The sequence below is a fragment of the Oryctolagus cuniculus genome, chromosome 9 (assembly GCF_051225735.1).
Source record: "Oryctolagus cuniculus isolate XC-2025 breed Fujian yellow rabbit chromosome 9, ASM5122573v1, whole genome shotgun sequence".
NCBI lineage: Eukaryota > Metazoa > Chordata > Mammalia > Lagomorpha > Leporidae > Oryctolagus > Oryctolagus cuniculus.
The window spans coordinates 98,321,098-98,346,482 of record NC_142875.1 but is presented as its reverse complement, the minus strand read 5'-3'; the positions used below and the strand labels follow the sequence as shown (position 1 = coordinate 98,346,482).

General features: G+C 51.2%; 1 protein-coding gene across 5 annotated transcripts in view; it reads left to right on the top strand.

The window, feature by feature from the left end:
• The first annotated feature begins 10,526 nt into the window (after nucleotides 1–10,526).
• The window catches only part of SLC6A13 (solute carrier family 6 member 13), a 36,667-nt gene continuing 21,808 nt past the window's right edge, over nucleotides 10,527–25,385 (top strand). For 2 of the 5 annotated variants that reach the window (XR_016213431.1, XM_002712785.6), the window contains exons 1-3: nucleotides 10,527–10,658; nucleotides 13,277–13,483; nucleotides 23,704–23,838. Coding sequence is in view for 3 of the 5 variants with exons in the window: in XM_002712785.6 (XP_002712831.1) it covers nucleotides 13,282–13,483; nucleotides 23,704–23,838 (337 nt within the window). In the remaining 2 variants the exon portion in view is untranslated. Of the gene's footprint in view, nucleotides 10,659–13,276; nucleotides 13,484–14,553; nucleotides 14,772–23,703; nucleotides 23,839–25,385 lie in introns of those variants that run through there. The other 3 variants (XM_051850102.3, XR_016213432.1, XM_051850101.3) reach the window with 3 other exon arrangements.

Below are 25,385 nucleotides of genomic sequence, written 5' to 3'. Positions count from 1 at the left end.
GAGCAGCCTGGTCTTAAACTGGCACCCAGATGGTGTGGGGAGCAACTGGGAGCAACTCGGACTAGACTAAGTTACTGGAATTAAGACTTATTCTATGCATCTGCTCTCCCACAATATGGCGCTGGGAGAGGAGGAAATAGCTTCTACACAGCTGCCTCCAGTTCAACCAATAAACAGCAGGAGCTGCTCCTGATTGGAGGAGAGCAGCGTACTCGGCGTGTGGGCAGCAGAGTTGGGATTGGCGGAAGAGGACTATAAAGGAGGAGAGAGACAACATGCACCAGGAACATCTATCTGAAGGAACACCTGTGCAGCCCCCGAGAGAGCCAGCCGGCGGTGTGCCGCTCCCCCGCGGAAGTGGGGAAGGTGGCAGGGGGAACCGCCCTTCCACGGAGGTGGAAGGGACGGTAGCCAACCCGGGAAGAACCAGCAGCAAACCCGGGGAGGGCCGAGCAGACAAAAGAACAGCACAGGGTCCTGTGTCGTTCCTCCACGAAGACGGGGAGCGACATAATGGTGCCGTGACTCGGATATGAAGCCTAGGCAGGGTTTAGTGTCATTCCTCCACGAAGAGGGGGAGCGACAAGATGGGATACCAGTGCCACATGTGGTGGCTTTATCTGCTAGGCCACAGCGCTGGTTGCTAAATAAATAAGTCTTACCAAAAAAAAAAAAAAAAAAAAAGAAGAAGAAGAAAAGAAAAAGCAAGAAGCCAGTTGGAGAACAACACAAGAAACACAAGAGAGACTAACTGCCCACTCAGGTGGCTCAGCAAGTGATAACTTCCAGGAACGCATGGGATTTTAGCAGAGAACAGACAAGGCTTTGGAAAAATGAATGAAGAAGGGTATGCCAGAGAGATGGGAACCAGGAGGACATCCTTGGGGGGCCTGGAGAGAAGGAGTTTGGAGGAAGAAGAGGTTGAAACTAGGAGGGAAGTCAATCCGGAGGGGTGGGTGTGGCCATTAGCCCTAGTATAGAGTTCTTTAAGAAAAGAAATTTGAAAGGCAGAGAATCAGAGAGAGAGAGAGAGAGAGAGATCTTCAATCTGCTGGTTCACCCATCCTCCTCCCTATATGCCTGTAACAGTACAACTGGGCCAGGCTTTCCAAGCCAGGAGCCAGGAAGTCCATCTTGAGCCATCACTTGCTGCCTCCCAGGTGTGCATTTGCTGGAAGCTGGAAGCTGGAATTGAAAGCAGAGCTGGGACTCAAACCCAGAGACTCTGCTATGGGACGTGGGCATCTTTGGCATCTTTGGTGCGTTATCCACTGTACCAAATGCCTGCCCCTGCTTTATGGTTTCTGGTTCAGACAATGTCAAGTTTTGATCTGATGGAAGAATTGAGAGGAAAATGGTTCAACGGTGCAATTGATGCTAGAAAAAAATATGTTTTTAATGGAAGGATAGGGATAAAACACAAGAGCAAGGGAACCTGGGATTGGGCTTCATCTGAAAGAGGAAGAGGAAGTGGGGAAGAGGAAATGACAACCCGCAGCTCAGGCCTTGGGAGAAAGGGTCACTTGCAAGTCACCCTGGAGTCACCATCTTGCTCCCCTCAGTTCTGAGTAGGAGGAAAGAAGCCCCTGTCAGCCAGAGACTGGACTGACCCTGTGGGGCTGTCCCAGCTGGGCCTGGCATTCTGTTCTACCTACTCAATTCCGTCCACCGCCATCAGACCGGGCCTCGTGGGGTCATAATAGATCCATGCACACATGGGACCACTCTGATCAGATTTGAGCAAACAAGATCTTCCCTCAGTCTTCCTGCCTTCTGGGTGAGATCTGGGGGACATCGATCACAAAGTTAACCCTGCTGGCTAGCAACATCCAGTCCCAAGCAGAGCCCTGCTTCCTGTACCCTCCCTGTCACAAGTCTGTCCTGTAATAAATCCTTACCAATACCCCTTCCTCCAGCTGCCTGTCTCAAGAGTAATAAACCCACAGGCCGGTGCTGTGGCATAATGGGTAAAGCCACCGCCTGCAGTGCCGGCATCCCATGAAGGCACTGGTTTGAGTCCTGGTTGCTCCACTTCCAATCCAGCTCTCTGCTAAGGTCTGGGAAAGCGGTAGAAGATGGCCCAAATCCTTTGGTCCTTTTACCCACATGGGAGACCCTGAAGAAGCCCCTGGCTCCTGGCTTTGGATTGGTGCAGCTCTGGCCATTGAAGCCATCTGGGGAATGAACCAGCGGATGGAAGACCTCTCTCTCTCTCTCTCTGCCTCTCTGTAACTCTGCCTTTCTAATAAATAAATAAATCTTTTAAAAAACCTGTATATATGAAAATTTTAAAAAAAGAGTAATAAACTCAACTTGATTAATCACAGTTTTTTTTTTAAGATATATTTCATTTATTTGAGAGGCAGAGTTACAGAGAGACGAGGAGTGACGGAGAGAGGGAGGTCTTCCATGTGCTGGTTCACTCCCCAAATGGCTCCAACAGCCAGGGCTGGGCCAAGCTGGGAGCTTCTTCCGGGTCTCCCACATGGGTGCAGGAGCCCAAGCACCTGGGCCATCCTCTGTGCCCTCTCAGGCGCATTAGCAGGTGCCTGTCTGCTTTTTCTCGTTGGGGACACCAGGTCAGAGGAGAGCCGTGTAGTCAGGAGCAGGGAGGGCTGAGACTGTGGCGTTCTCCGTCACTCACCCACGTCACCAGGGCGTCAACATACCTTCTTGTTCTTCATAAACATGCTCCTTTAAAAATGTCTGGGTAAAAGGGGGCCCAGTGGTTGAAACTGCTCTTTTAAAATGTTGCTTCTCTGCCCTAATCCCTCGCCACAGCTCAGGAGCATCAGGGTAGGAGCTATGGGAGGAATTTGTCCCTTGCTCAGGATCCCTGCTCGCCAACTGCTAATCAGCCATGAGCTTCCTGCTGGGAACTAGTTACATAAATGGCGCAAACTCTTACCGTGCCCAGAAATCAGGGAAGCAGTGATCAGAAGAAACAGATGCAATTGGAAAATCACAGTTCTCTGGAGTTAAAGAGGTAAGGTGGTTCCCCGCTGTGCGGGGGGGGGGGGGGGGCAGCGGGAGAGGATTGCAGGAGACCCCTGCTGGGGCAGGAGAGAGCCTGCTCGCTAGATTTTTAAACAATCCTTCCAAGTCAGATGGACTTTTCGGCGAAAGCAACGTTTTTCTTGTCCTTTTCGTTGGTCACTCGCCTCCTTCCTGAGCAAGCTGTGTTTCGTCTCATGGCCCTGCAGCAGCCACACTAGGCACAGCACCAGACCTGCCGTTGTTCAGGCTTGTCCTGGTCTTTTCTCCTCCTCCTAGGACTAAAGGATCGCCTGGCAGTTATGCGTAAGGGACTTTGGAATCCTACAGACCGGAGTTCAGACTCCAGCCCTTTACTGCTCACCCGTATGTGATCTTGAATGAGTCACTTCGCCCTCTCTCTCTCTCTCTCTCTCAGGTGGTCACAGTGGTGATCCCGTGTTAAGGATTTGTTCTGAGGATAAAATGAGATGGTGCCAGCACAACACCTAGCACGCTGACAATCTCTGTCATAAGTCTTGTTTCTTTAAGGCTTTGGAATTATGGAATTCAGGTTAATTATCTTATCTGGAATCAAACCCAGAGGAAAACCTGTCAGAGTATGCAGCCCCACCTTTGGGTTCTATGTCTAATATCCCGGAACTTCTCCCAGCAGGGTCAGGTTCCCAGTGGTCAGGGAGTAAACCATATTCTTTCCAAAGTGCAAAACTTTGCATCTTAAACTAACTGGACTTACAGAAAAGTTGCAAAAGCAATGCAGAGTTCCCACATATCTTTCAGCCAGCTTCCCCGAATCTTAACATCTTACATAACCATAGTCCATCATCAGAATCAAGAAATGAACATTGGTAGAATAGTACTGAGGGCTGGCACTGTGGTGCAGTAGGTTAAGCCTCTGCCTGTGGCACCAGCATCCCATATGGGTGCCAGTTCTAGTCCTGGCTGCTCCTCTTCCCATCCATCTCTCTGCTATGGCCTGGGATAGCAGTAGAAGATGGCCCAAATGTTTGAGCCCCTGCACCCGTGTGGGAGACCTGGAAGAAGCTCCTGGCTCCTGGCTTCAGATCAGCCCAGCTCCAGCCATTGCAGCCATGTGGGGAGTGAACCAGCGGATGGAAGACCTTCCTCTCTGTCTCTCACTGTCTGTAACTCTACCTCTCAAATAAATAAACACAATCTTTAAAAAAAAGGGAATAATATTGAAGACTTTATTCAGATTTCACCAGTTTGCATGTTAATGTCCTTTTCTAGTCCCATGATCCTCTCCAGGATCCTTGCTTTTGGCTGTTACTTTTCCTTACTCTCCTGCAGCCTAAAACAATTCCTTATTCCTTCCCTGTCCTCTAAGACTTGGACTCCTTTGAATGCTGCTCATTTTGGGTTTATGCTTTCTCATGATTGAACCTATTTTGGGCAAGAATGCCCCAGAAATGTTGTGTCCCTCTCAGCACGTACTATCATGTGGCTCACGACATGGGCTGGACACGTCTTCTCGTGGTGATGTTGACATTGGTCGTGAGGTGGCTCCTGCTTGGCTTCTCTGTTAGTCACCACCTTTCCCTCTGACGTTAGTAAATACCTTGTGGGGAGACACTCTGAGATGTCATAAATTCTGTTTCTCCTCAAACTTTTCGCCCATGGATTTGAACGCTTGTCCATAGATCTCAAATGCAACAGTTTTACAGTGATGTTTGTCCAATAGCGACTTTCTGTTTCTCTTTCCTGTTCCACTGTTAATTCGGTGCTGTTGTAAGGAAGAGCTGTCCTTTCTGTCCCACTGATTTATTCAATTAGATAAGCATGAACTTGTGAATGAATTTTGTTCTGTGCACTGTAATCCAATACTTTCCTTATTCATTTTGCTGTTCAGATCGGCCCGATCCTAGGTGGCCACACTTTGTTGTCTCCATCACTCTGCGAGCTCCTTTGTCTTTCTGTTCTTTGTGATGTTTGAAAAGGGGTTGAGGAAGCGCCCCCTCCCCACTGCGCCTCTAATGTAAAGGTTCAGAGGAGGAGATCCCACTGCTCCCTCTACCACGGTCCCAAGGGTGGAATTTAGGTTGCTCAGAACTGTTCTTTTTTTTTTTTTTAATTTAAAGGTAGATTTATTTAGTTATTTATTTGAAAGACAGAGTTACAGAAAGAGAGATTTTTTTCCATCCACTGATTCACTCCCTAGATGGCCACAAGGGCTACAGCTGGGCCAGGCTGAAACCAGGAGCCAGGAGCTTTATTCAAGTTTCCCACGTGGGCCCAAGCACCTGGGCCATCTTCCACTGCTATCCCAGGTGAATTAGTAAGGAGCTGGATCAGAAGTAGAGCAGCTGGGGTTCAAACTGGTGCTCAAACTGGTGCTCAAATGGGATGCTGGCAGCTTAACCTGCTGTGTCACATCGTCGACCCCAGATATGTTCCTATTGAAAGAAATCATCTTCTTTTAGTCTTTTTGTTCTTGTTCTACTCCTAGTAGAGACAAACAATTGTTGCAAGGGTACATCATAGCTTGTTGGCATTGAAATATACCCAGGATCAATTTGATACACCAAGCCTTCCTAGGCCTGCTTTTTCTATGGTTCACTTTGTTTCATGCACTTCTGCTTTGGGAGGCTCCATTTACCTTCAATAGCAATCCCTGGTGAGTCTTGGAACTTTAGCTGCTTCTCCCTTAGAAACTCTTGAGTGCTAGGGTGGGTCTTGTGGCTACTCTGCTTCTCATCCAGCTTCCTGCCAATGCGCCTGGAAAACAGTGGATGATGGTGTAAGTACTTGGGTCCTTGCCACCCAAGTGGGAGGCCTGGATCAAGTTTCTGGCTCCTGGCCATTTCAGGGAATGAACCAGCAGATAGATGTCTTGTTCTCTGCCTTTTAAATAAATAAATAAATCTTTCAAAAAACCTTCTTGAAGGCGAACTCTGATATCTTTTTCTGGGTTTCTCAACCTTGTACCCAAGAGACCGAAGGATGATGGCAACATGAGACAGATGCAGGGGTAGGCACTGTGGCGTAGCAGGCTAAGCTACCACCTGCAGTGCTGGCATCCCATATGGGCCCCAGTTCATGTCCTGGCTGCTCTACTTCCAGACCAGCTCCCTGCTGTGGCCTGGGAAAGCAGCAGAAGATGGTTCAAATCCAAGGGCTCCTGTACTCACGTAGGAGACCTGGAAGAAGCTCCTGGCTCCTGGCTTCATACCTTCCCAGCTTCGGCCATTGTGGCCATTTGGAAAGTGAACCAGCAAATGGAAGATCTCTCTCTCTCTCTCTCTCTCTTTCTGCTCCCCTCCAACTCTGCCTTACAACTAACTGAATAAATCTTTTTAAACAAGTGATAGGTACAAAGCTATTTTTACTTGATTTGTGAGGGACTGTCACCAACACCTGTTTACCACTTGGCAAACTTTAGAAAAATATATTTATTCAAAAGGCAGAGAGAAACAGAGAGATCCTCCATCCACTGGTTCACTCCCCAGTGACCCCAGCAACCAGGTCTGAGCCAGGTTAAAGCCAGGAGCCAGGAGCTCCACCCTTGAACCATCATCTGCTGCTTTTCCAGGCTCATTAACAAGGAGCTGGATCAGAAACAGCAGCTGGAACCCAGCTGGCACTCTGATCATGCTGTTGGCGTAAGCAGTGGCTTACCCCACGATGCCATGACACCAGCCCCTCAAACTTTTTTTATTATTTTAATCAACTTGAGCAGGGCAAAAGACCTATCATATCTATTCCCACATCAAGAGGAAAAAGAAATTAGCAATGACAAAGACTTGGAGAGGAATCAAAACATTAATATGGCAAAAGTTAGGTAAAAAGGATCGACATTCCTTAATGCAAGAGCGGCAATGCAAGACCAACTCAGAATAACCCAGGTGATGCCCTGGTCACTGACAGTCTTCCCTGAGAACTGAAAGTGCTGGCAGCTTGCATGTGCAGGGACACAGGGACACAAGGACACAAGAGGGGCTGCGCAGTGCTGCCTAGGCCGTTGCGCATACCAACGTCAATGTCAACGTCAACAGTGAACTTGAGTCCTCAGTAAACACAAGTCATCCAGTAATTTTAGACTACAGAGGCCGAAGTTTGTAATGCTTGGGTGCTCCATTCGTAGGCCATTGGGAAGCATCACCCGATGGTAAGGAAAAATAAGACTCCGTGAGATTGCTTTGAAGATGGACTTTTTTTTTTGCGTGAGTTTGCAGCCTGAGCTTTGCATAGTTAAATCAAACAGGTGGAGAGTTAGAAGGGAGAGGACAAAGAAGAACTAAAATGTAAGAATCATCATCTCCAGGTGTGCGTTTGGTGCAGAGGTTATGATGCTATTTAAGACACCCTCAGAGGGCCTGGTTCAATCCCGGCTCCGCCTCCAGTCACAGCTTCCTGCAAACCTGCAGCCTGAAAAGCAGCAGATGATGGCTCGAGCACCACATGTAGATCTGGATTGAATTCTGGGCTCCTGGCTTCGGCCTGGCCCAGCCCTGGCTGTTGTGGGCATTTGGGTGTGAAATAGTGTTTGGGAGATTGCTCGTCTGTCTCTCTGCATTTCAAATAAGATGAAAATAAATCATTGAAAACTATAAAAAGGAGCCGGCATTGTGGCACAGCTGGCATTCCATGTCTGAGCGTGGGTTTGAGTCCCAGGTGCTCTGCTGTGGTCCAGCTTCCTGCTGTTGCACTTGGCAAAGCAATGGAGAATGGCCCAGGTACGCGGGCCCCTGCCTGCCACAAGGGAGATCTGGATAGAGTTCCTGGTTCCTCCTGGCTTTGGCCTGGACCATCCCTGGCTGCTGTGGTCATTTGGGGAGTAAGCTAACAGGTAGAAGATCTGTCTCTCCCCCTCTCCCTGCCCTCTCTCTCTCTCTCTCTCCCTCTCTCTGTTGCTCTGCCTTTCCAATAAACAAATCAATACATCTTAAAAAACAACTTAAAAAAGAGATGACAATGATGTCCCTACTCTGGAGTGTGCCTTAGGATGAGCAGGCAGCAGCTCCTGTCTGAGGGTTGCTTCGTGCCAGGCCTTTTGCAGGTGCATTTGGCTCCGCAGGTCCCGGGTTTTGCCTCTGGATTCACCCAACCTTGTATTGAACGGACACCTTTCCCTCGTCATTCTTGCTGTGTGGCATACAACATATTGTATACAACAGAGTGCAGCCATTATTATGTGTTTGGTGTTTACACTGTAAATGCCCTGTGTTCATGTCCACCTTTATTGGATTGTGAGTGATCCAGAGAGGTCCCCTGTGGGTACCGAGGGACAGTCTCACACCAGCCACAAGGTCAGGAGCAGTCTCCCCATTTACAGATGAGAAGAGGACATGCAGAAGTTGGATTTCTTGCTCGAGACCCCAAGCTAGGAGGTGACAGAAGCAGAGCACAGGCCCTGCCTTGCTGCTGTCTCAGTTTAAGCGATTGTCTGCTACCCTGCGCTGCACTTCAGCGAGTGACTGACTGGGCCTGTGTCCCTGGTGTTTGGGACCCGGGGGCCAGAAGGAGACCTTGCTCTGCACGGCTGCCTGCTCGGGCTGGGCCCGCCTCGGCCTCACCGCCACCTTCCTCACTGACCCAGTGTAGGACTGTGCTGTTCTAAACCATGGCACCTCCTTTTCTTTATTGATTTTAAAAATTATAAAAACAGGGCCGGCGCCACGGCTCACTAGGCTAATCCTCCGCCTTGCGGCGCCGGCACACCGGGTTCTAGTCCTGGTTGGGGTGCCGGATTCTGTCCCGGTTGCCCCTCTTCCAGGCCAGCTCTCTGCTGTGGCCAGGGAGTGCAGTGGAGGATGGCCCAGGTGCTTGGGCCCTGCACCCCATGGGAGACCAGGAAAAGCACCTGGCTCCTGGCTCCTGCCATCGGATCAGCACGGTGCGCCGGCCGCGGCGCGCCGGCTGTGGCGGCCATTGGAGGGTGAACCAACAGCAAAGGAAGACCTTTCTCTCTGTCTCTCTCTCTCACTGTCCACTCTGCCTGTCAAAAAAAAAAAAAAAAATTTCCGGGCAGGTGCTGTGGTGCAGAAGATTAAGCCGCCGCCTGCTGTGCTAGCATCCCCTATGGACACCGGTTCAAGTCCCAGCTGCTCCATTTCCCTGCTACTACACCTGGGAAGGCAGTGGAGAATGGCCTAGATATTCGGGCCTCTGCCACTCTTGTGGGAGAGTCGGATGGAATTCCTGGTTCCTGGCTTTGGCCTGGAGCAGCTCTCGCTGTTACAGCCATTTGGGTGGTGAACTAGCAGATGGAAGATCGCTCTCTGCCTGTCAAATAAATAACTACATCTTTAAAATTTTTTTTCGAGCACGTGTTTTAAGGACTCAGTACTGAAACTTATTGAGCAGAAGTGAAAAATCTCCTCTACAGCCATCTCCCGACCTCAGTCCTACCACTCACCCAATGGAATCACTCTCAGCTGTGGCGTTAGGTGTCTCAGACTTTTTTGAATGAATGCGTGCATGTTTAGGAAGCGTTTCAGGCTTCTCAGAGTTCTGTATCGACATATCTTCCTTCCTTGTGCATTGCAGATGGAAAGCTGCAAGTGGGTAAGACAAGCATCCTTTTACGTTAGTCTTCACAGCCCCTGCCCGAAAAAACACCTATTTTTTTAAATGACAATTAAAAATATTTAATTTATTTACTTGAAAGACAGAGTTACAGAGGTAGAGATGGGGGTGTGTGGTCTTCCACACACATTGTGGCTGCAATGGGTAGAGCTGAGCTGATCTGAAGCCAGGAGCCAGGAGCTTCTTCTTGGTCTTCTACATGGGTGCAGGGGCCCAAGCACTTGGGTCATCTTCTAGTGCTTTCCCAGGCCATAGCAGGAGCCGGATCAGAAGTGCAGCAGCTGGGACTTCAACTAGCGCCCATAAGGGATGCCAGCGCCGCAGGCCAGGGCTTTAACCTGCTGCGCCACAGCACCAGCCCTGAAACACCTATTCTTTTTTTTTTTTTTTTTTTTTTGACAGGCAGAGTGGACAGTGAGAGAGAGACAGTGAGAAAGGTCTTCCTTTGTCGTTGATTCACCCTCCAATGGCCGCCACGGCCGGCGCGCTGCGGCCGGCACATCGCGCTAATCTGATGGCAGGAGCCAGGTGCTTCTCCTGGTCTTCCATGGGGTGCAGGGCCCAAGTACTCAGCCCATCTTCCACTGCACTCCCTGGCCACAGCAGAGAGCTGGCCTGGAAGAGGGGCAACCGGGACAGAATCTGGCGCCCCGACCGGGACTAGAACCCGGTGTGCCGGCGCCACAAGGCAGAGGATTAGCCTAGTGAGCCACGGCGCCGCCCAAAACACCTATTCTTGATGGATGGATGAGCTGGAGAAAGTGATGCAAGGCAGGATCCCTTTGGGGAGACCTTGGGGTCACCAGGATGGGAGATCCGGGAGCTGCAGGAACAGCGCACGTGCTACCATTAAGTTCCCAGGCGACTGGCCTGGCTGCCAGGGTGTGCACACAGGCCCCAGGCTGCAAAGTTACTCTCCTGTGGGTTGTCTGGTGGCCGAGGGGAGGGGGGCGGAGGGGAGGGGGGAGGCATGAGGGCGGAATGTGGGCTGGGCCAGGTTTCGAATTACAAGTGGCACAGAGGCCTGCTGGAACCACACTTTAAATAGCCAGGACCCGCCCCTGCTCCCTTGGACAATTCTCCTGGGAACTGGACCTCCGGCAGCCACTTCTCTTAAGGTTCGGAATGTTTTCTCCTCTCTCTCTCTCTCTCTCTCTCCCCCCCTCCCTCTTCTGTCTCTGGGTCTCAGACTGCGGGTTGGTGGATCCATGGGACTGACAACCCAAGAAAGCCCTGATCGGCTGATACTTCAGTGTGCATGTGCAGACACTGGGCTGTTCTCCTGACTTTTGGAAGCATGGGTGGCTGATGACTTAAGGGACAGTGTGATTTCGAGAACGAGAACCCTAGATGGAGAGGAAGCATGTCTGAATTTAACTCCAAGAAAATCAAGGCGTTCTCCTCTGTGAAATGAGACCATGATCAAGTCTTTGACAGGACTGACAGAAAATGAATAGCTGAGTGTCTGTTAGGGCACCGCGCGAGGGGTCTTCCAGAAGTTCACGGCAATGGGGTAGGAAGAGCAAACCGCCTGCATTTCACAGTTTTTGCAGTAACCCGGACTGACGTGCTGATTCCGTTTTTCACGAGCTTGTTGGCGTTTCCTCGGCTATCTCCTCACTTAATTCTGTTGCAACGTGAATCCTCTCATCTCAGAGTTACTCATTAACTTCCCCGAAGTCAGGCAGCGGCATGAGAAAAAGCTCGGGTCGGAACCCAGGCTGGTGCCCCTCTGCAGCCGGTGTCCTTTCAACTTCAACCTGCTCCCTTGAGCGGCCACCCTAGTGAGGCCACCCTAGGGGAGGGTCAGGAAGCGGAGGGTGACGAGTCCCCAGCGCCGGGCCATGTCCTTTAGGTGGGGACGGCAGCCCCGAACCAACACTAGACCTTAAACCAACTCCTCCAAAGGACAGAGGAGCCCTCGTGGGTCCCGTGGCTAAAATTTCTCCACTTGGCCCATGCACGATCTTTGTAGCCTGCTCCTAATCTGTCAAATAAGCAAAGGTGCTCAGTGAATGCTGACTTCTCGCTGGGGAGGCAAAGTCTGTTTGGGGGGAGTCTGTGGCCAGGAGGGGCGCCCTGCTGAGAGTGTTTTTGGGGCCTAAGACTAAGCCCAGCCATCCACATCCAAAAGTGGGCAGAGAGGGCTCACTGGAGGATGCTTCTATTAGACGCGTGACGGCTCCAGGAGCTGGAAGTGTAGGCGAGCTGGACTGGGTTCGAGTCCTGGCTGTGCAACTCCCCAGCTCTTTGGCAACAGGCTCCTCCCCGAGCTGCGCCGTCCTCTCTTCCCCCAGGAAGCAGCAGGGACGCCGCCCGCCTCTCAGGGCACTTGTGAGAATGAAGTGCACAGATGTATGTGAAAATACCCAGTGCACTACGTGTCCCCACGTGCAGTCTCACCCTCAGCCCCAACAGCAGTCGGGAAGGGAGCACGTTGACCGTGAAAGGTTTCGAACGGCGGCTCTGTTGTCCGTCCTCCCTTCGTGTGTCGTCACCGACAGGGAAGGAAGAGCCCCTGGCTGATTTCAGAGAGAGGTGGAGGGAGCGTCCAGACAGGTCAGGCTGCCTGCTCACAGTCTCCGGTCCCACTCAGCCTCTTGCATCCCCTTAGGGGGATTTCTAGGAAAAAACGGTTTTACTTTTTCAGAGTACTCAAATAAAAACACATTCTTCAGTGAGGCTGTAGAGTATACAGATAAGGAAAATATTCCCAGGGTCTGACCACTAAGAGAGGAACATTTTGGTGGACAGCCTATCTTTCAGTGCTGGTAAATGCTTCATACTTGGCAAGCACAATTGTATTGCATGTGATGTCTTCACTCCATATGTTGTAAACAACCTCTCATTTCACTACATTTCTTCCAACACAGTTTTAAATGAGTCTATGGTAGTCCGTTGTGTGCATATGGGTGCCATGGTTTACTAACCTGTCTACCACTTAAAATTTTTAAGATTTCCTCTATTTGAGAGAGTGAGATTAACAGACACATAGAGACTTCCCATCTGCTGGTTCACTTGCCAAGCGCCCCACAACTGCCAGAGCTGGACCAGGCTGAAGCCAGGAACTCAATCCAGATCTCCCACATGGGTGATGGGAGCCCAATTACCTGAGCCATCACCTGTTGCCTCTCTAGGGGAGCTTTAGCAGGAAGCTGGGATGGAGAGTGGAACCAAGACTTGAACCAAAGGCACTCAAACATGGGATGCCGGCTCCCCAAGTGGCGGCATTAACTACTGTACCAGACGCCCGCCATCCTCTCTACCTTTACGCCCTTTGTTTGTATTAGCATTATGTACCTAAACCAAATCCTGACCCTCAGTCACAATGATTTCCTTAGGGTACATTCACCCATTGGCTTTGAGGTCTTTCTAACAGTCCCCAGCACACAGAGTAAAGGAACAGAAGCACCAGCCAATACAGACGAGCCTGGCTGGAGGGTGGCAGGGAGAACTTGGAACCCCAGGGACCTGTGCAGTGGAAGCCAAGCCTGCCCTTCCTGAAAAAGGGCAGGACAATGTATTCTCCGGGGTCATGACCCAGCTCGCCCATTCTCGGATGCCAGAGGAGGGCCAGAGCCTGCGGTGGGTGGGGGGGATGGGGGGGGAAGGCATGCACCCTCTCCCAGGGTATTCGTTCCCTTGGGACCTGACTCGTAAAGGGAGTGAGGAGGAGGAGGGCTTTGATTTTGAGGTTTCCAGCAGTAAGTAACACAGCACCCCACTTGTTTTTCAGGTGGGATGGATAGCAGGGTCTCAGGCACAACCAGTAATGGAGAGACGAAACCAGTGTATCCAGTCGTGGAAAAGGCGGAGGAAGATGGCACGCTGGAGCGGGGACACTGGAACAACAAGATGGAGTTTGTGCTGTCAGTGGTTGGGGAGATCGTTGGCTTAGGCAACGTTTGGAGGTTTCCTTATCTGTGCTACAAAAATGGGGGAGGTGAGAGCCGCTGTGCCATGCCACCCACCCCTGGAAGGAGGACGCCTTCGCCTCCTGCACCTGCTGGCCCTCTGGGAGTCCTTAGATGTGTAGGATGCTGGTGGTCAGGAAGGACCTAGAAAAAAATCACGTGGTGTTTGCAGGGCTCTTTCTCTGAGTGTGACGTCATAGAAATAGGAGTGCAGACTTGGAACTGGATGCACCAGGGTCTGGGTTCAGCATCTGCTCCTTAGGCTGTCTGTGGTTGTGGCCAAGTTTGTAAGCTCTCAGAGTCTCAGCTGAGATGATAAGCCTTGCTTTTCCAGGTTGCTGATGCACATGCAGTGGTTAATAAACAGCTGCAATGCTGCTGCTGCTGTTGACACCACATTGCTGTGTGGTCTTCAGATTCCTGAGCCTTGACCTGGCATCTGCCACCTCCTCTGCTGGCTGCATGATGTCCCTGGAGCCACTCATCACAAGCCCTTGCCAGGACTGCACTGTGACCTTTGACATGAGTGGCTCTGCCTTTGAAAACTTCCCGGGACAAGTGTGCGCATGCGTGTCTGTGCACTTGTGCAGTTCTTCACTGTTACTACTGGCTTCTCCTTCTCTGGGCTAAGCTCGCTGTTATGCCCACAGCGGCCGGGGCGCTTTGTTACCTACTGCCAGGGGATGGCAAGTTTCTGTTGGGGAGCCCCTGAGGGGTTTCCTGGGTACTGAGAGGTGTTCTGGCTGATCTGTGGCTTAGCGAGATCTTGTTGGCGAGTAGGTCAGGTTCTGTGTGGAGCCGGCAGCAGGAGGCAGAAGCAGGTCACCGGGGAAAATGCCAACAGCAGTGGCGGTGGCAGTGGCAGCCATCCCGAGGCTTGGAGGGGCCTCTATCGCGACACCCACCCTCATGTGGCTGTCTCGTGCTGGCTTCAGAGCGGGAACACACGGAGCCCAGACCGGAGGTGGGGTCGGCTGCAGACTGGCCCTGGGTTGTGTTTTTCCAGAGGGAAGGGAATGGGCTATCATGTCCTTGCTCCCCAGGAGTTTCTGGCCAGTGGCCTGAAATCACAGGACTTTGTTCAGGACACATATCGTGAGGGAAGGAGGGAGGCCTTCCCACTTCTTCCCTAGCCCTGGACCCACCGCATGCTTGTTCAGGAATTCAGGCCTGATCGGCCCTGCGTTAGAGAAGTAGGTGAGGGGTGGGGCTGGCCAGGGCACAGACAGGAGGCCGGGGATGTAAGCGGGCATCTGGGACTCGGTATCTGGAACCCAGTAACCGGCTTAGCGCCTCACGTGGCAGGAGGATTAGGAGGTGAGCAGCTTTTCCCAAGCCTCTCTGGAATTGGGTAAAGGTTGGCCTGGGAATTAGCAGGAATGGCTCCCGGAGCTGGGAGGGAGTGGCGTCCAGGCCTGAAGCAGGGGCAGCGGAGGGGAGTGTGGGGAGTGGGGCTCGCCCTGTTTGATTTGTCTGGCAGTGCGTGGGTTCAGGCTATGCCACAGGGCGGTGGGGCGAGTGTGTGCGGGAATGTGCTGGCTGCGTGGTGTGTGGAAGTGCAGAAGCAGGAAGCAAAACGTGCCCATGGTCTGTGGCCTGTGGCCCGTGGTGGAGGTGGTGGGGTGGCTGTGGTGGGTTCTTGCTGCGTGGATAGGACCTGCCTTCCCGCACGTGATCCCAATGGGTAGTCAGACATTCTTAGGGGTCCTGTGATCCAGGCACATTCTGTTTAACCCTTTTACCACCCTGACACTTTCTCCCCCTGAGGAAGCACAGAGCCGACAGCCGGAAGGGAGCGTACGGAGGGACTTTGGAGCCAGATGCTAATCGCAGGTTTGCTGTCGCAAGTCACCCAGGGCCACTGGGGGAATTGACAGACAGGCCTCTGATCAAGGATGAGTATGGTCGTTAGAGGAACTCACACCTGCCTCGTTTTCTGTTTTCTGGTGTTCCCAGGTCACTCTGTCATCAAATGACTCCTACAGGGGGAACTTTATATATTTGCCATACGTATGTGTGTGTGTGTGTGTGTGCACATACTCATATGCAAATACTCTAAAGATGTCAAGATACAGTAGATCTCATTTGAAGTGAGTTCCAGAGCAGGGAAGGGGCGGAGTCAAGAGCAGGACAGGGGGACAGGGGAACGCCTCCAACTAACTCATCCCCAAGGAAAACCAGCCCAGCAGAGAACCAGCCCTGGCGCTTCCTCCTGTCATCTTCATGTCTTGTTTTTTTTTTTTTTTTTTAAATTCTTTCAAGATATTTTAAAATTTTCTTTGGAAGGTAGAGAGAGAGAGAGAGAGAGAGAGAGAGATCTTTCATCAGCTGATTTATTTCCCAAGTGGTCACAATGGCTGGGGCTGGGTCAGGGCAAAGCTGGGAGCCAGGAAGTCTACCCAGGTCTCTCATGTGAATGGCAGGGGTCCAAGTACTAGGGCCATCTTCTGCTGCTTTCCCAGGTACATTCGAAAGGAGCTGGATTGGAGTGGCATATGGGATGGTGGGGCTGCAGGTGGCGGCCTACCCTAGTAAGCCACAACACCCACCCCAAGGCCCCAGACATTTTGAATGATACTTAACCTGGATAAAGGAGCCCGCACACACATCAGAAGCAACAGGTGGGCTTTTAGGGACGTGGTCGGGAGGGCTGCCCGTCTCTGCCATCCCTGGGCAGTCTTCCTGCTTGTGCAGGACCCGTCACGCATCCACCTCCAAGCCTCTTCTCATGCTTGTGGCTTTTTTGATTCTCCAGTCTCAGGTGCATCGGCACACAGCTGGCCATGCCCTGGCTGGCTGAGGTGGATCACAGGTGCTTCCTAGCACTTGGCAGCTAAACCAGACCATACCCTGTCCTCGTGGTGGTGGCGGGGGGTAGGGTGGGGACAGATAATAAACACAAATTAGACAGTTGTCAGGAGTTCCTGAGTGCAGTGGGGACAGGAGAGCAGGAGTGTGGGTACGGTGGCCTGGAGGCCTCGTGGAGAGCGTCTGAGAGAAGGCTTGCCAGGAGGCAGGTGCAGAGGGCAGAGCAGCAGAGGCTGGTTGGAGGAGCCTGGAGCAGGTGCAGTGAGCAGAAGGTCAGGTCCAGGAGAAAATGGGTGGGCTGGGCTGGGGGCAGATCAGGGAGGGCCTTACGGGCCATTGCAAGGTCTCAGCGTTTATTGAAGTGCCCTGTGGAGCGAGCAGGGGTTTTGAGCTGGGGCTGTGTGGAGGGTGGAGGAGGGAGGAGGGAGAGCAGAAGCTCTGGGAATCCCCCTGCACTCCTTCTTTCTCTCCCAGTGGGTGGTCACCCCAACACCTGGCCCCGATGCTTCCTCCGGAATCTGGGTCTTTGGCAGGAGCTTCTCCAGCTCCCTGAGCTCCTCAGTACCCAGGATCCGTGCGACTGGAGCCCCCGCAGCCGGGCCCTGAGCATGGGTGTCTTGTGGGGAAGGACTGTGGGGTGGGCGGCAGCAGAGCCCACCTCAGCTCTGGAGGGTGAGGAGGTGAGGAGAGGGCACATGGGGACACCCCGTAAGCTGATGTGCTTGTAGGGATCACAACCAGAGGAAGGGGGAGCACTTCTCTTCCATTTGTGTCCGAACAGTCATCGTGGGACAGTTTGTCACCATTTCCCTGCCTTTCCTCGATGCCCACCGCTGGTGCCGCTTCACGGCGCTCCCTGTGGCCCGGCTGCTACAGCCCATGGCCGGTTTCTCTCTGTGACAGCAGCTGGGAGACTGTGCTCCTTTCCAGAGCACCTAGCAACTCTCTAGATGCGAGTCGGTCTCGCCTGTGTCACAGGGGAGACGCCGGCACCTGTTAGCATTTTCACGAGGCCAGTGCGGGTGACACAGGGGCACAGGCACCGGGGCATGCCATCTGCCGACTCCGGGCCTGACTCTTGTCTTTTGAGAGCGGTGATTGGGGGGGACCAAGTAGCCGCTCAGGACGCCCTGGTCGGCACCTGGGTTCCTCCTGGGCACCTCCTGCACTTCCAGGGCAGCAGGTCCTCCTGGCAGGTGTGGACTTTACTCCTGTGCCAGGCGGCCTAGGTGCTCGCAGTCAGAGGAGGCGGGAACCCACTGCGGTTAAAGATTGGCCCGGTTGATTGGGCAAGAGCAGGCCACGCAAATAGGGGGAGGGCTTGAGCCCCAGCCTGGTCGCTTCCTTTCAGGAGCTGTTCCTATCGGCTACTGGGTCCTTTCCGGCCTAAGTTTCCCCTCTTGCTCACTAAGTCTTGGATTAATTTATGGCCCGATGAGGCTGCATTGCCTGTAATCTTTATTTCTTCCCCCTCAGGATCCTCCAGAGCCCCCTGAGTGCCTGCACTGTGCAGGCGCTCACTGCCTCAGGACGTGTAGAAGAGCCCAGGACTCCGCTTCACACGTATTTGAAGTGCACAACTCGATCAGTTGAGGGTACATCAAAAAGTTCATAGAAAACTGAATTAGAAGATAAGTTTCTTTTGGTGCAAAAAAAAATGAAGTCCATGCATAATTTTTTATGGTAAACATTTCTGTGAACTTTTGAAGACCCCCCTCATTCCAGGGTGTGTACACCCCTGAAACCACTGCCTTGTCAAGAAAACGAACTCATCCATCATCTCCATTCTCATCCTCCCCCCATCTCTGCCCCCTCCCCACCGCACCCCAACACAGCCACGTCTGTTCTGTCACCATACATGCATTTTGCTCTCAAGTTTTATATGCACAGACTCATACATCATGCACTTTCTTTATCTGGCTTCTTCTTTTTAAAATATTTACTTATTTATTTGAAAGTCAGAATTAGAGAGAGAGAGAGAGAGAGAATCTTCCATCTGCTGATTCACTCCCCAAATGGCTGCAACAGCCAGGGCTGGGCCAGGCTGAAGCCAGGAGCCAGGAGCTTCAACTGGGTCTCCCATGGGGGTTCAGGGGCTCAAATACTTGGGCCATCCTCTGCTGCTTTCCCAGGAGCATTAGCAGGGAGCCTCCTAAGATGTAGAGCAGCCAGGACTCGAACATGCGCCCATATGGGATGCTGGCACTGCAGACAACGGCTTAACCAGCTATACCACAGCGCCGGACCCTTTATCTGGCTCCTTTCACACACATAATTATCTTGAGATTCATCCATGTATCATTTCCTCATGTCAATAGTTGAACCCTTATTATCCTGACTTCTTTTTTTTTAATATTTACATTATTTATTTAAGAAGCAGAGCTATGGGGTGCGTGTGTGTGGGGGAGAGAGAGAGAGAACACACACACACACACACACACACAGAGAGAGAACAGAGAGAGAGAAACTTCCATTTCCGCAAATGGCTGCAAAGGCCAGGGCTGGGCCAGGCTGAAGCCAGGAGCCAGGAACTCCATCTGGGTCTCCCATGTAGATGCAGGGGCCCAAGCACTTGGGTCATCTTCTGATGCTTTCCCGGGCACATTAGCAGAGACCTGGATCAGAAGTGGAGCAGCTGAGACTAGAATTGGCACCCATATGGGATGCCCACAGCAACTCAGCCCACTGTACCACAACAGGGGTCCCACACAACCTTTTGTGGAGTATAAAATTTCATGTTGACAGCATTTTTTCCTTTAACAAATTGCTCCTCTATCTGTGTTCTCATTTGCATTGTTTCCAACAAGAAATTTGATGGAATAGTTTTTTGGTGTATGTTCTTCTGTATTTATGGGTTTCTTGGTGTGTGTGTGGTTACCTTCAAGATGTCCTCTAAAAACCTTGTTATCACTGGTTTAAATAATGTGACAATGATGTGTCTTGGTTTAGTTTTCCTCATGTTTCTTGATTTGGTGTTTGTTGAGCTTCTTGGATCTATAGATTTATAGATTACATTAAATTTGTAAAAATTTCAGTCGTTATTCCTTTAAATTTTTCTTCTGTTCCTTCTCTCTTTTTATTTTCTTAGGTGATCTAATTATCAGTATATTAGTTTGAAGTTGTCCCATAGCTCACTGATACTGGTTCTTTTCAAAAGATTTCTTTTCTGGGGACGAGCATTGTTGTCCAGTGGGTTAAGTCACTGTTTGCAATGCTGGTATTTCATATAGGAGCACTGGTTCTAGACCTGGCTGCTCCACTTCCAAGCCAGCTCCCTGCTAATGTGCCCAGGAAAGCAGTGGAAGGTGGATCAAGTGCTTGGGCCACTGCCACTCACATGGGAGAACAGGGTGGAGTTCTTGGCTCCTGGCTTTGTCTTGGCCCAACCCTGGATGCTGTGGCTATGTGGAGAGTGAACCAGTGGATGGAATATCTCACTCTGTCTCCCTCTCACTGTGCCTTTCAAATAAATAAAATCTATCTTGTTTTTGTTTTTGTTTTTTTTTCACTGTGTTTTATTTGAATAGTTTCTGCCAGTTTTCATGTTCACCAGTCTTTTCTTCTGCTGTGCCTCCTGGCATCAATACCATCCAGCGCACTTTTCATTCCATACATTGTTATTTTCATTTTTAGAAGTCTGATTTAGGTCTTTTCCAATAACTTTTTTTTTTTGACAGGCAGAGTGGACAGTGAGAGAGAGAGAGACAGAGAGAAAGGTCTTCCTTTTGCTGTTGGTTCACCCTCCAATGGCCGCCACGGCCGGTGTGCTGCGGCCGGCGCACCGCGCTGATCCGAAGGCAGGAGCCAGGTGCTTCTCCTGGTCTCCCATGGGGTGCAGGGCCCAAGCACTTGGGCCATCCTCCACTGCACTCCCTGGCCACAGCAGAGAGCTGGCCTGGAAGAGGGGCAACCGGGAAAGAATCTGGCGCCCCGACCGGGACTAGAACCCGGTGTGCCGGTGCCGCTAGGTGAGGATTAGCCTATTGAGCCACGGCGCCGTCTCCCAATAACTTTCAAGCCTATAATGTTCTGAACATGTGCAATACAGCTGTAATAGCATTTGAAAAGCAGAGTTGGAGGCAGGGAGAGAGAGATCTTCCATTTCCTGTTTCACTCTCCAAATAGCTGCAATGGCCAGGGCTGAGCCAGGCCCGGGCCAGGAGCCAGGAGCTTCATCTGGGTCTCCTATATGGGAACAGGGGCCCAAGAACTTGCACCATCCTCTGCTGATTTCCCAGGCACATTAGCAGGGAGTTGGATCCAAGGTGGAGCAGCTGGGACATGAACCAGCACCCATATGGGATGCCGGCACTGCAGGTGGAGGCTTTACCTGCTATGCCACAGTGCTGCCTCCTGTAATAGCTTTTATTGTTTGTTTGTTTATGTTTTTAAAGATTTATTTGAAAGTCAGAGTTACACAGAGAGAGAAGGAGAGAGGTCTTCCATCCACTGGTTTACTCCCCAGTTGGCCGCAACAGCCAGAGTTGTGCTGATCCGAAGCCAGGAGCCAGTAGCTTCTTCTGGGTCTCCCACATGGGTGCAGGGCCCCAAACACTTGGGCCATCTTCCACTGCTTTCCTAGGCACACTAGCAGGGAGTGGGATTGGAAGTGGAGCAGGCAGGACTTGAATGGGTGCCTATACAGGATGCCGGCACTGCAGGCAGCGGCTTTACCTGCTACACCACAGCACTGGCCTCTGTAATAGTTTTTTAAATTTCCTCATATGCTAATTCCAATGTCTGTGAGATTCAATTCATTGGTTTATTTGTTTAGTATGAGTAGCTTTTTAATATTAAAATAGCTTGCTTTAATGTTAGATCATGGATTTACTAAAAGTGAATGAAGAATTGCTTCTTTTATAATTGTCTTTTCAGTTTTTTTTTTTTAAATATTTATTTGTTTGAAAGTCAGAGTTACAGAGAGAGAGAGTGACAGAGAGAGAAAGATATCTTCCACCTGTTGGTTCACTCCCTAAATGGCTACGACAGCCAGGGCTGGGCCAGACTGAGGCTAGGAGCCTGAAACTCCATCTGGGTCTCTAATGTGGGTGGCAGGGGCCCAAGCACTTGGGCCATCCTCCACAGCTTTCCCAGGTGCATTAGCAGGGAGTCAGATTGGAAGTGGAGCAGCAGGGATGTGAATTAGTGTTTGTATGGAATGAAGGCGGTGGTCTAACCCACTGCTCCAAAATGCCAGTCCCTGTCTTTTCAATTTTATAGCTGAAAAACTTAACAGATCTTTTTGAAATTTTAATTAACACATACAAATTGTATGTATTTATGGGGTACTCTGTGATAATTTGATACTTGTATGCAATGCATAATGATCAAAGGAGGGTGATTAGCGTTTCCCTCTGCTTAAGCAATTATCATTTCTTTGTGTTGAGAATTTTTGAACTCTTTTTCTTTAGTTCTTTATAAAATAAATAATAAATTGTTATAAGCTATAATCACTATGCAGTGCTATAGAACAAAAGAACTTGTTTATTCTACCTAACTGTATTTAAAAAAAAAAAAAATTTATTTCATCTACTTGAAGAGCAGAGAGTGGGGAGTGAGGGGAGAGATCAATCTTCCATCTTCTGGTTCTTTCCCTAAGTGGCTGCAACAGACAGGGCTGGGCCAGACTGAAGCTGGAGCCCAGAACTCCACCCAGGTCTCCCACATGGGTGGCAGGGGTCCAAGCACTTGAGCCATCATCTGTTGCTTCCCAGGATGCATTAGCAGGAAGCTGGACCCAAAGTAGAGCAGCTGGGACTTGAACTGGCCCTCTGATTTAGCATGTGGGCACCGTAAGCGGCAGCTTGATCTGCTGCACCCCCCCCCCCCAATCTAACTGTATTTTGGTGTCCTTATCCACCTCTCCGTCCTCCCTCCGCCCAGCCTTCCTTCCCTTTAGCGACCACCATTCTACTCTCTGCTTGCACGACATTAACTGTTGAAGCTTCTGCCTAGGAATGAGAACGTGCAGGATTTGTTGTTCCATGCCTGGCTTCTTTTTTTTTTTTTTTTTTGACAGGCAGAGTGGACAGTGAGAGAGAGAGACAGAGAGAAAGGTCTTCCTTTGCCGTTGGTTCACTCTCCAATGGCCGCCGCGGCTGGCGCGCTGCGGCCGGCGCACCGCGCTGATCCGATGGCAGGAGCCAGGAGCCAGGTGCTTTTCCTGGTCTCCCATGGGGTGCAGGGCCCAAGCACCTGGGCCATCCTCCACTGCACTCCCGGGCCACAGCAGAGAGCTGGCCTGGAAGAGGGGCAACCGGGACAGAATCCGGTGCCCCGACCGGGACTAGAACCCGGTGTGCCGGCGCCGCTAGGCGGAGGATTAGCCTAGTGAGCCGCGGCGCCGGCCATGCCTGGCTTCTTTCACTTCAACATAACGTCCCCCAGTTCCGTCCATGCTGCCATAAATGACATTGGTTTAGTGGCTGAGTAATATTCCACTGTGCGTGGGTTTCACATCTTCTTTACACACCCGTGTGTCGACGGACACCTGTGAGTCACGTTTTCCTCCTTCCTTGCTTTCCTTGGGGTTTTTGAATAGATGCCAGAGCTGGGGAAATTCCTGCCTTCTTGCATGCTGGATAGTTCTGTGTTTCCATAGATTTTCTTGAGCTCTGTTCTGGAACCCGTGAAGCCAGTTGATCCTTTTGTATGCTGCTTCGAAGATTTCATAGGTGGGACTGAAATTGCGCTTGGTCCAGGGTGAATTATTCCATTCTGCTGAGGAGATGGGCTGCTGCGCGCTCTATGGTTGCCCAGTGACTCTGGAGGTGGTGTCCAACCAGTGGGAGGAGGCTGTGTGAGCACGGTCTATCACCTGCCTCGGGTCATTCCTGCACACAGTGTCCTGACCCGCACCCGCAGGGAGCCGGAGGGGACTCTCCCAGGGGCTCCGGTGTCCCTCTCTGTGCGGTTCTCCCTGCCCTGCTCTTGGGTCCTTCCCGTGGGCTTCCTCTCCAGGAGATGGAGGTGCCGGGCAGAGACAGTACCGGCATCTCTGGCATTGGCAGGCTCATGTCAGCCAAACAGAAGCAGAGAGGTTCCTCTAGGGAAATCTGATTTCAGCCCGCCGAGTGTCGCTGCCTGCTTCCCTGCAGGCAGTTATTCTTTGGAGGAGAATGATGGCCTGGGGACTTTGCTGCTGCTCCTGGGTGTCCGCCATCCGTCACGCCGTCTAGGCAGTGGCTGATGTTCAGCGAGGAGCAGACCTGGGTAGATGTGGTTGGAAACGAGGCATGAGGCTGTGTCGCTCCTAGGTCATTTGGAACCTCTGGCTCCTCCCTGCTGCAGCTCTAGGCATCTGGACAGGTGTCTCCTGTAGTTCTGCATGTTGCCCACCCCAAGATTCCGGCTGGCAGGATGGGGTGATAATGGGAGGAGGCGAATGTGGACCGCCAAGAGGATATCGCCAGGTGACACACAGCCTGCCTTCTACCCACAGGTGCCTTCTTCATCCCCTACCTCATTTTCCTCTTTACCTGCGGCATTCCTGTCTTCCTCTTGGAGACAGCACTGGGCCAGTACACTAGCCAGGGTGGCGTCACAGCCTGGAGGAAGATCTGTCCCATCTTTGAGGGTGAGTAACTTTATGCCTGACTCCGGGGTCTCCCCACTCGTCGCTTCAAGCCTCATTTGCAAGGGCCGGGTGCTGAGCAGCAGGTGGGGTCCAGGTTAGACTTGGTGTCTCTGTGTTGAACTTCTGTGTCTGGGCTCAACTCTCAACTGGTCACCTGGCCCACCAGATGCTGGGGGAGCATTTTACTCCAAAATAAAAACCAAGAAAACTGCATATGTATGTGTGTGCATGTAACTTTGTAATTTGTATATGTATGTTTGTAATTTTCTTTTAAGTTTTATTTTGCAATAGAGACTCAAAAACTCAGAGGGCCTGTGTACCCTTCCTCCATTTCCCCCAGTGACAGCATCCTACCGAATTACAGCACAGTGTCGGAACGGGGAAGGCGACCTTAGTACCGTCCCCAGGCCTTATGAGGTCCCACCAGTTTTCCTTGCAGCCATCTGTGAGTGTGTGAGTGCGACTCTGCAGTTCTGTCGTGATGGCAGATTCATGCCACCACCTCCGCACCAGGCTGTCTGTCACACTCCCCCTTCATGGCCAAACTTCCCTGCCCCCAACGTCTGCCCTCTGGAAATGACCAGTGCCTTTGTTGTCCACCTCTATACATTTGGCATGTTGAGAAAGTTCTAGAAATAGAATCATGCAGAATGTAACCTTTCAAGACTGACTTTCCCACTCCGCGTGATGCCCTCAAGGCCCAGTGATCCAGCTAGATCGTGTGTCCACGACTTGTTCCTTTTCCTTGTGGAGAGCAGTGTTCCCCAGTGTAGCAGTTCCACAGTCTAACCCTTCACACCCTGAAGAACTGAGTTGTTTCCTGTATGGTGGGTTTTATTTCATTATTTTTTCCACACAATTTCTGTATCTATTAACAGAGAATGGGACCAGTTATGTTCTCCTTTTTTTCAGTTAGCTGTGTTTTTTATTTTCTGCATGCTGATCATTTAATTGCACAAACTTTCATCAAGGTGATAAATACAGCGTCATTTGCTTACTCGTAAGATTTTTATATTCTGCTATTGGGTCTATGCCTGTAGATAGCACCCCCACCTTTGGGAATGATTTCTTTGGGAAAAAAAGTCCTTGATGAGAATGACTGGATCCAGTGTGTAATCAGGTTGCTGTCTCTTGATCTTGTGGACCAAGTTGTCCTGTGGAAGTATTTTACTGACTTCCAGTGTCACCAGGCACAATTGGCGTGCCTACTGCTGCGTTCTTTCAGTGGTTCCGGAACATGGGTATCGCCCAGGGACCTTCAAAGTACACTGTAGCTGGAGCTCCATCCGGGACTACGGGATGTTTTAAAGTATCCCTAAGTAATTCTGATCAGCAGACAAGCCTGGAAACCTCTGAATGATGGAATTTCTAAAAACACTCACCAAGGCTGTGAGTGCAGAATGGGACCTCCTTGTAGTTTCATTTCGCACACCTGCAATGGCCGGGTGAGCGTATTGCAGAGACTCCCTGCACTTTGTTCTGTGAGAATTGTTGGTCCCTGCTCTTAGCTTGTGCTTCCCTGTTTCAGAAGGTATCACCTGGGCAAC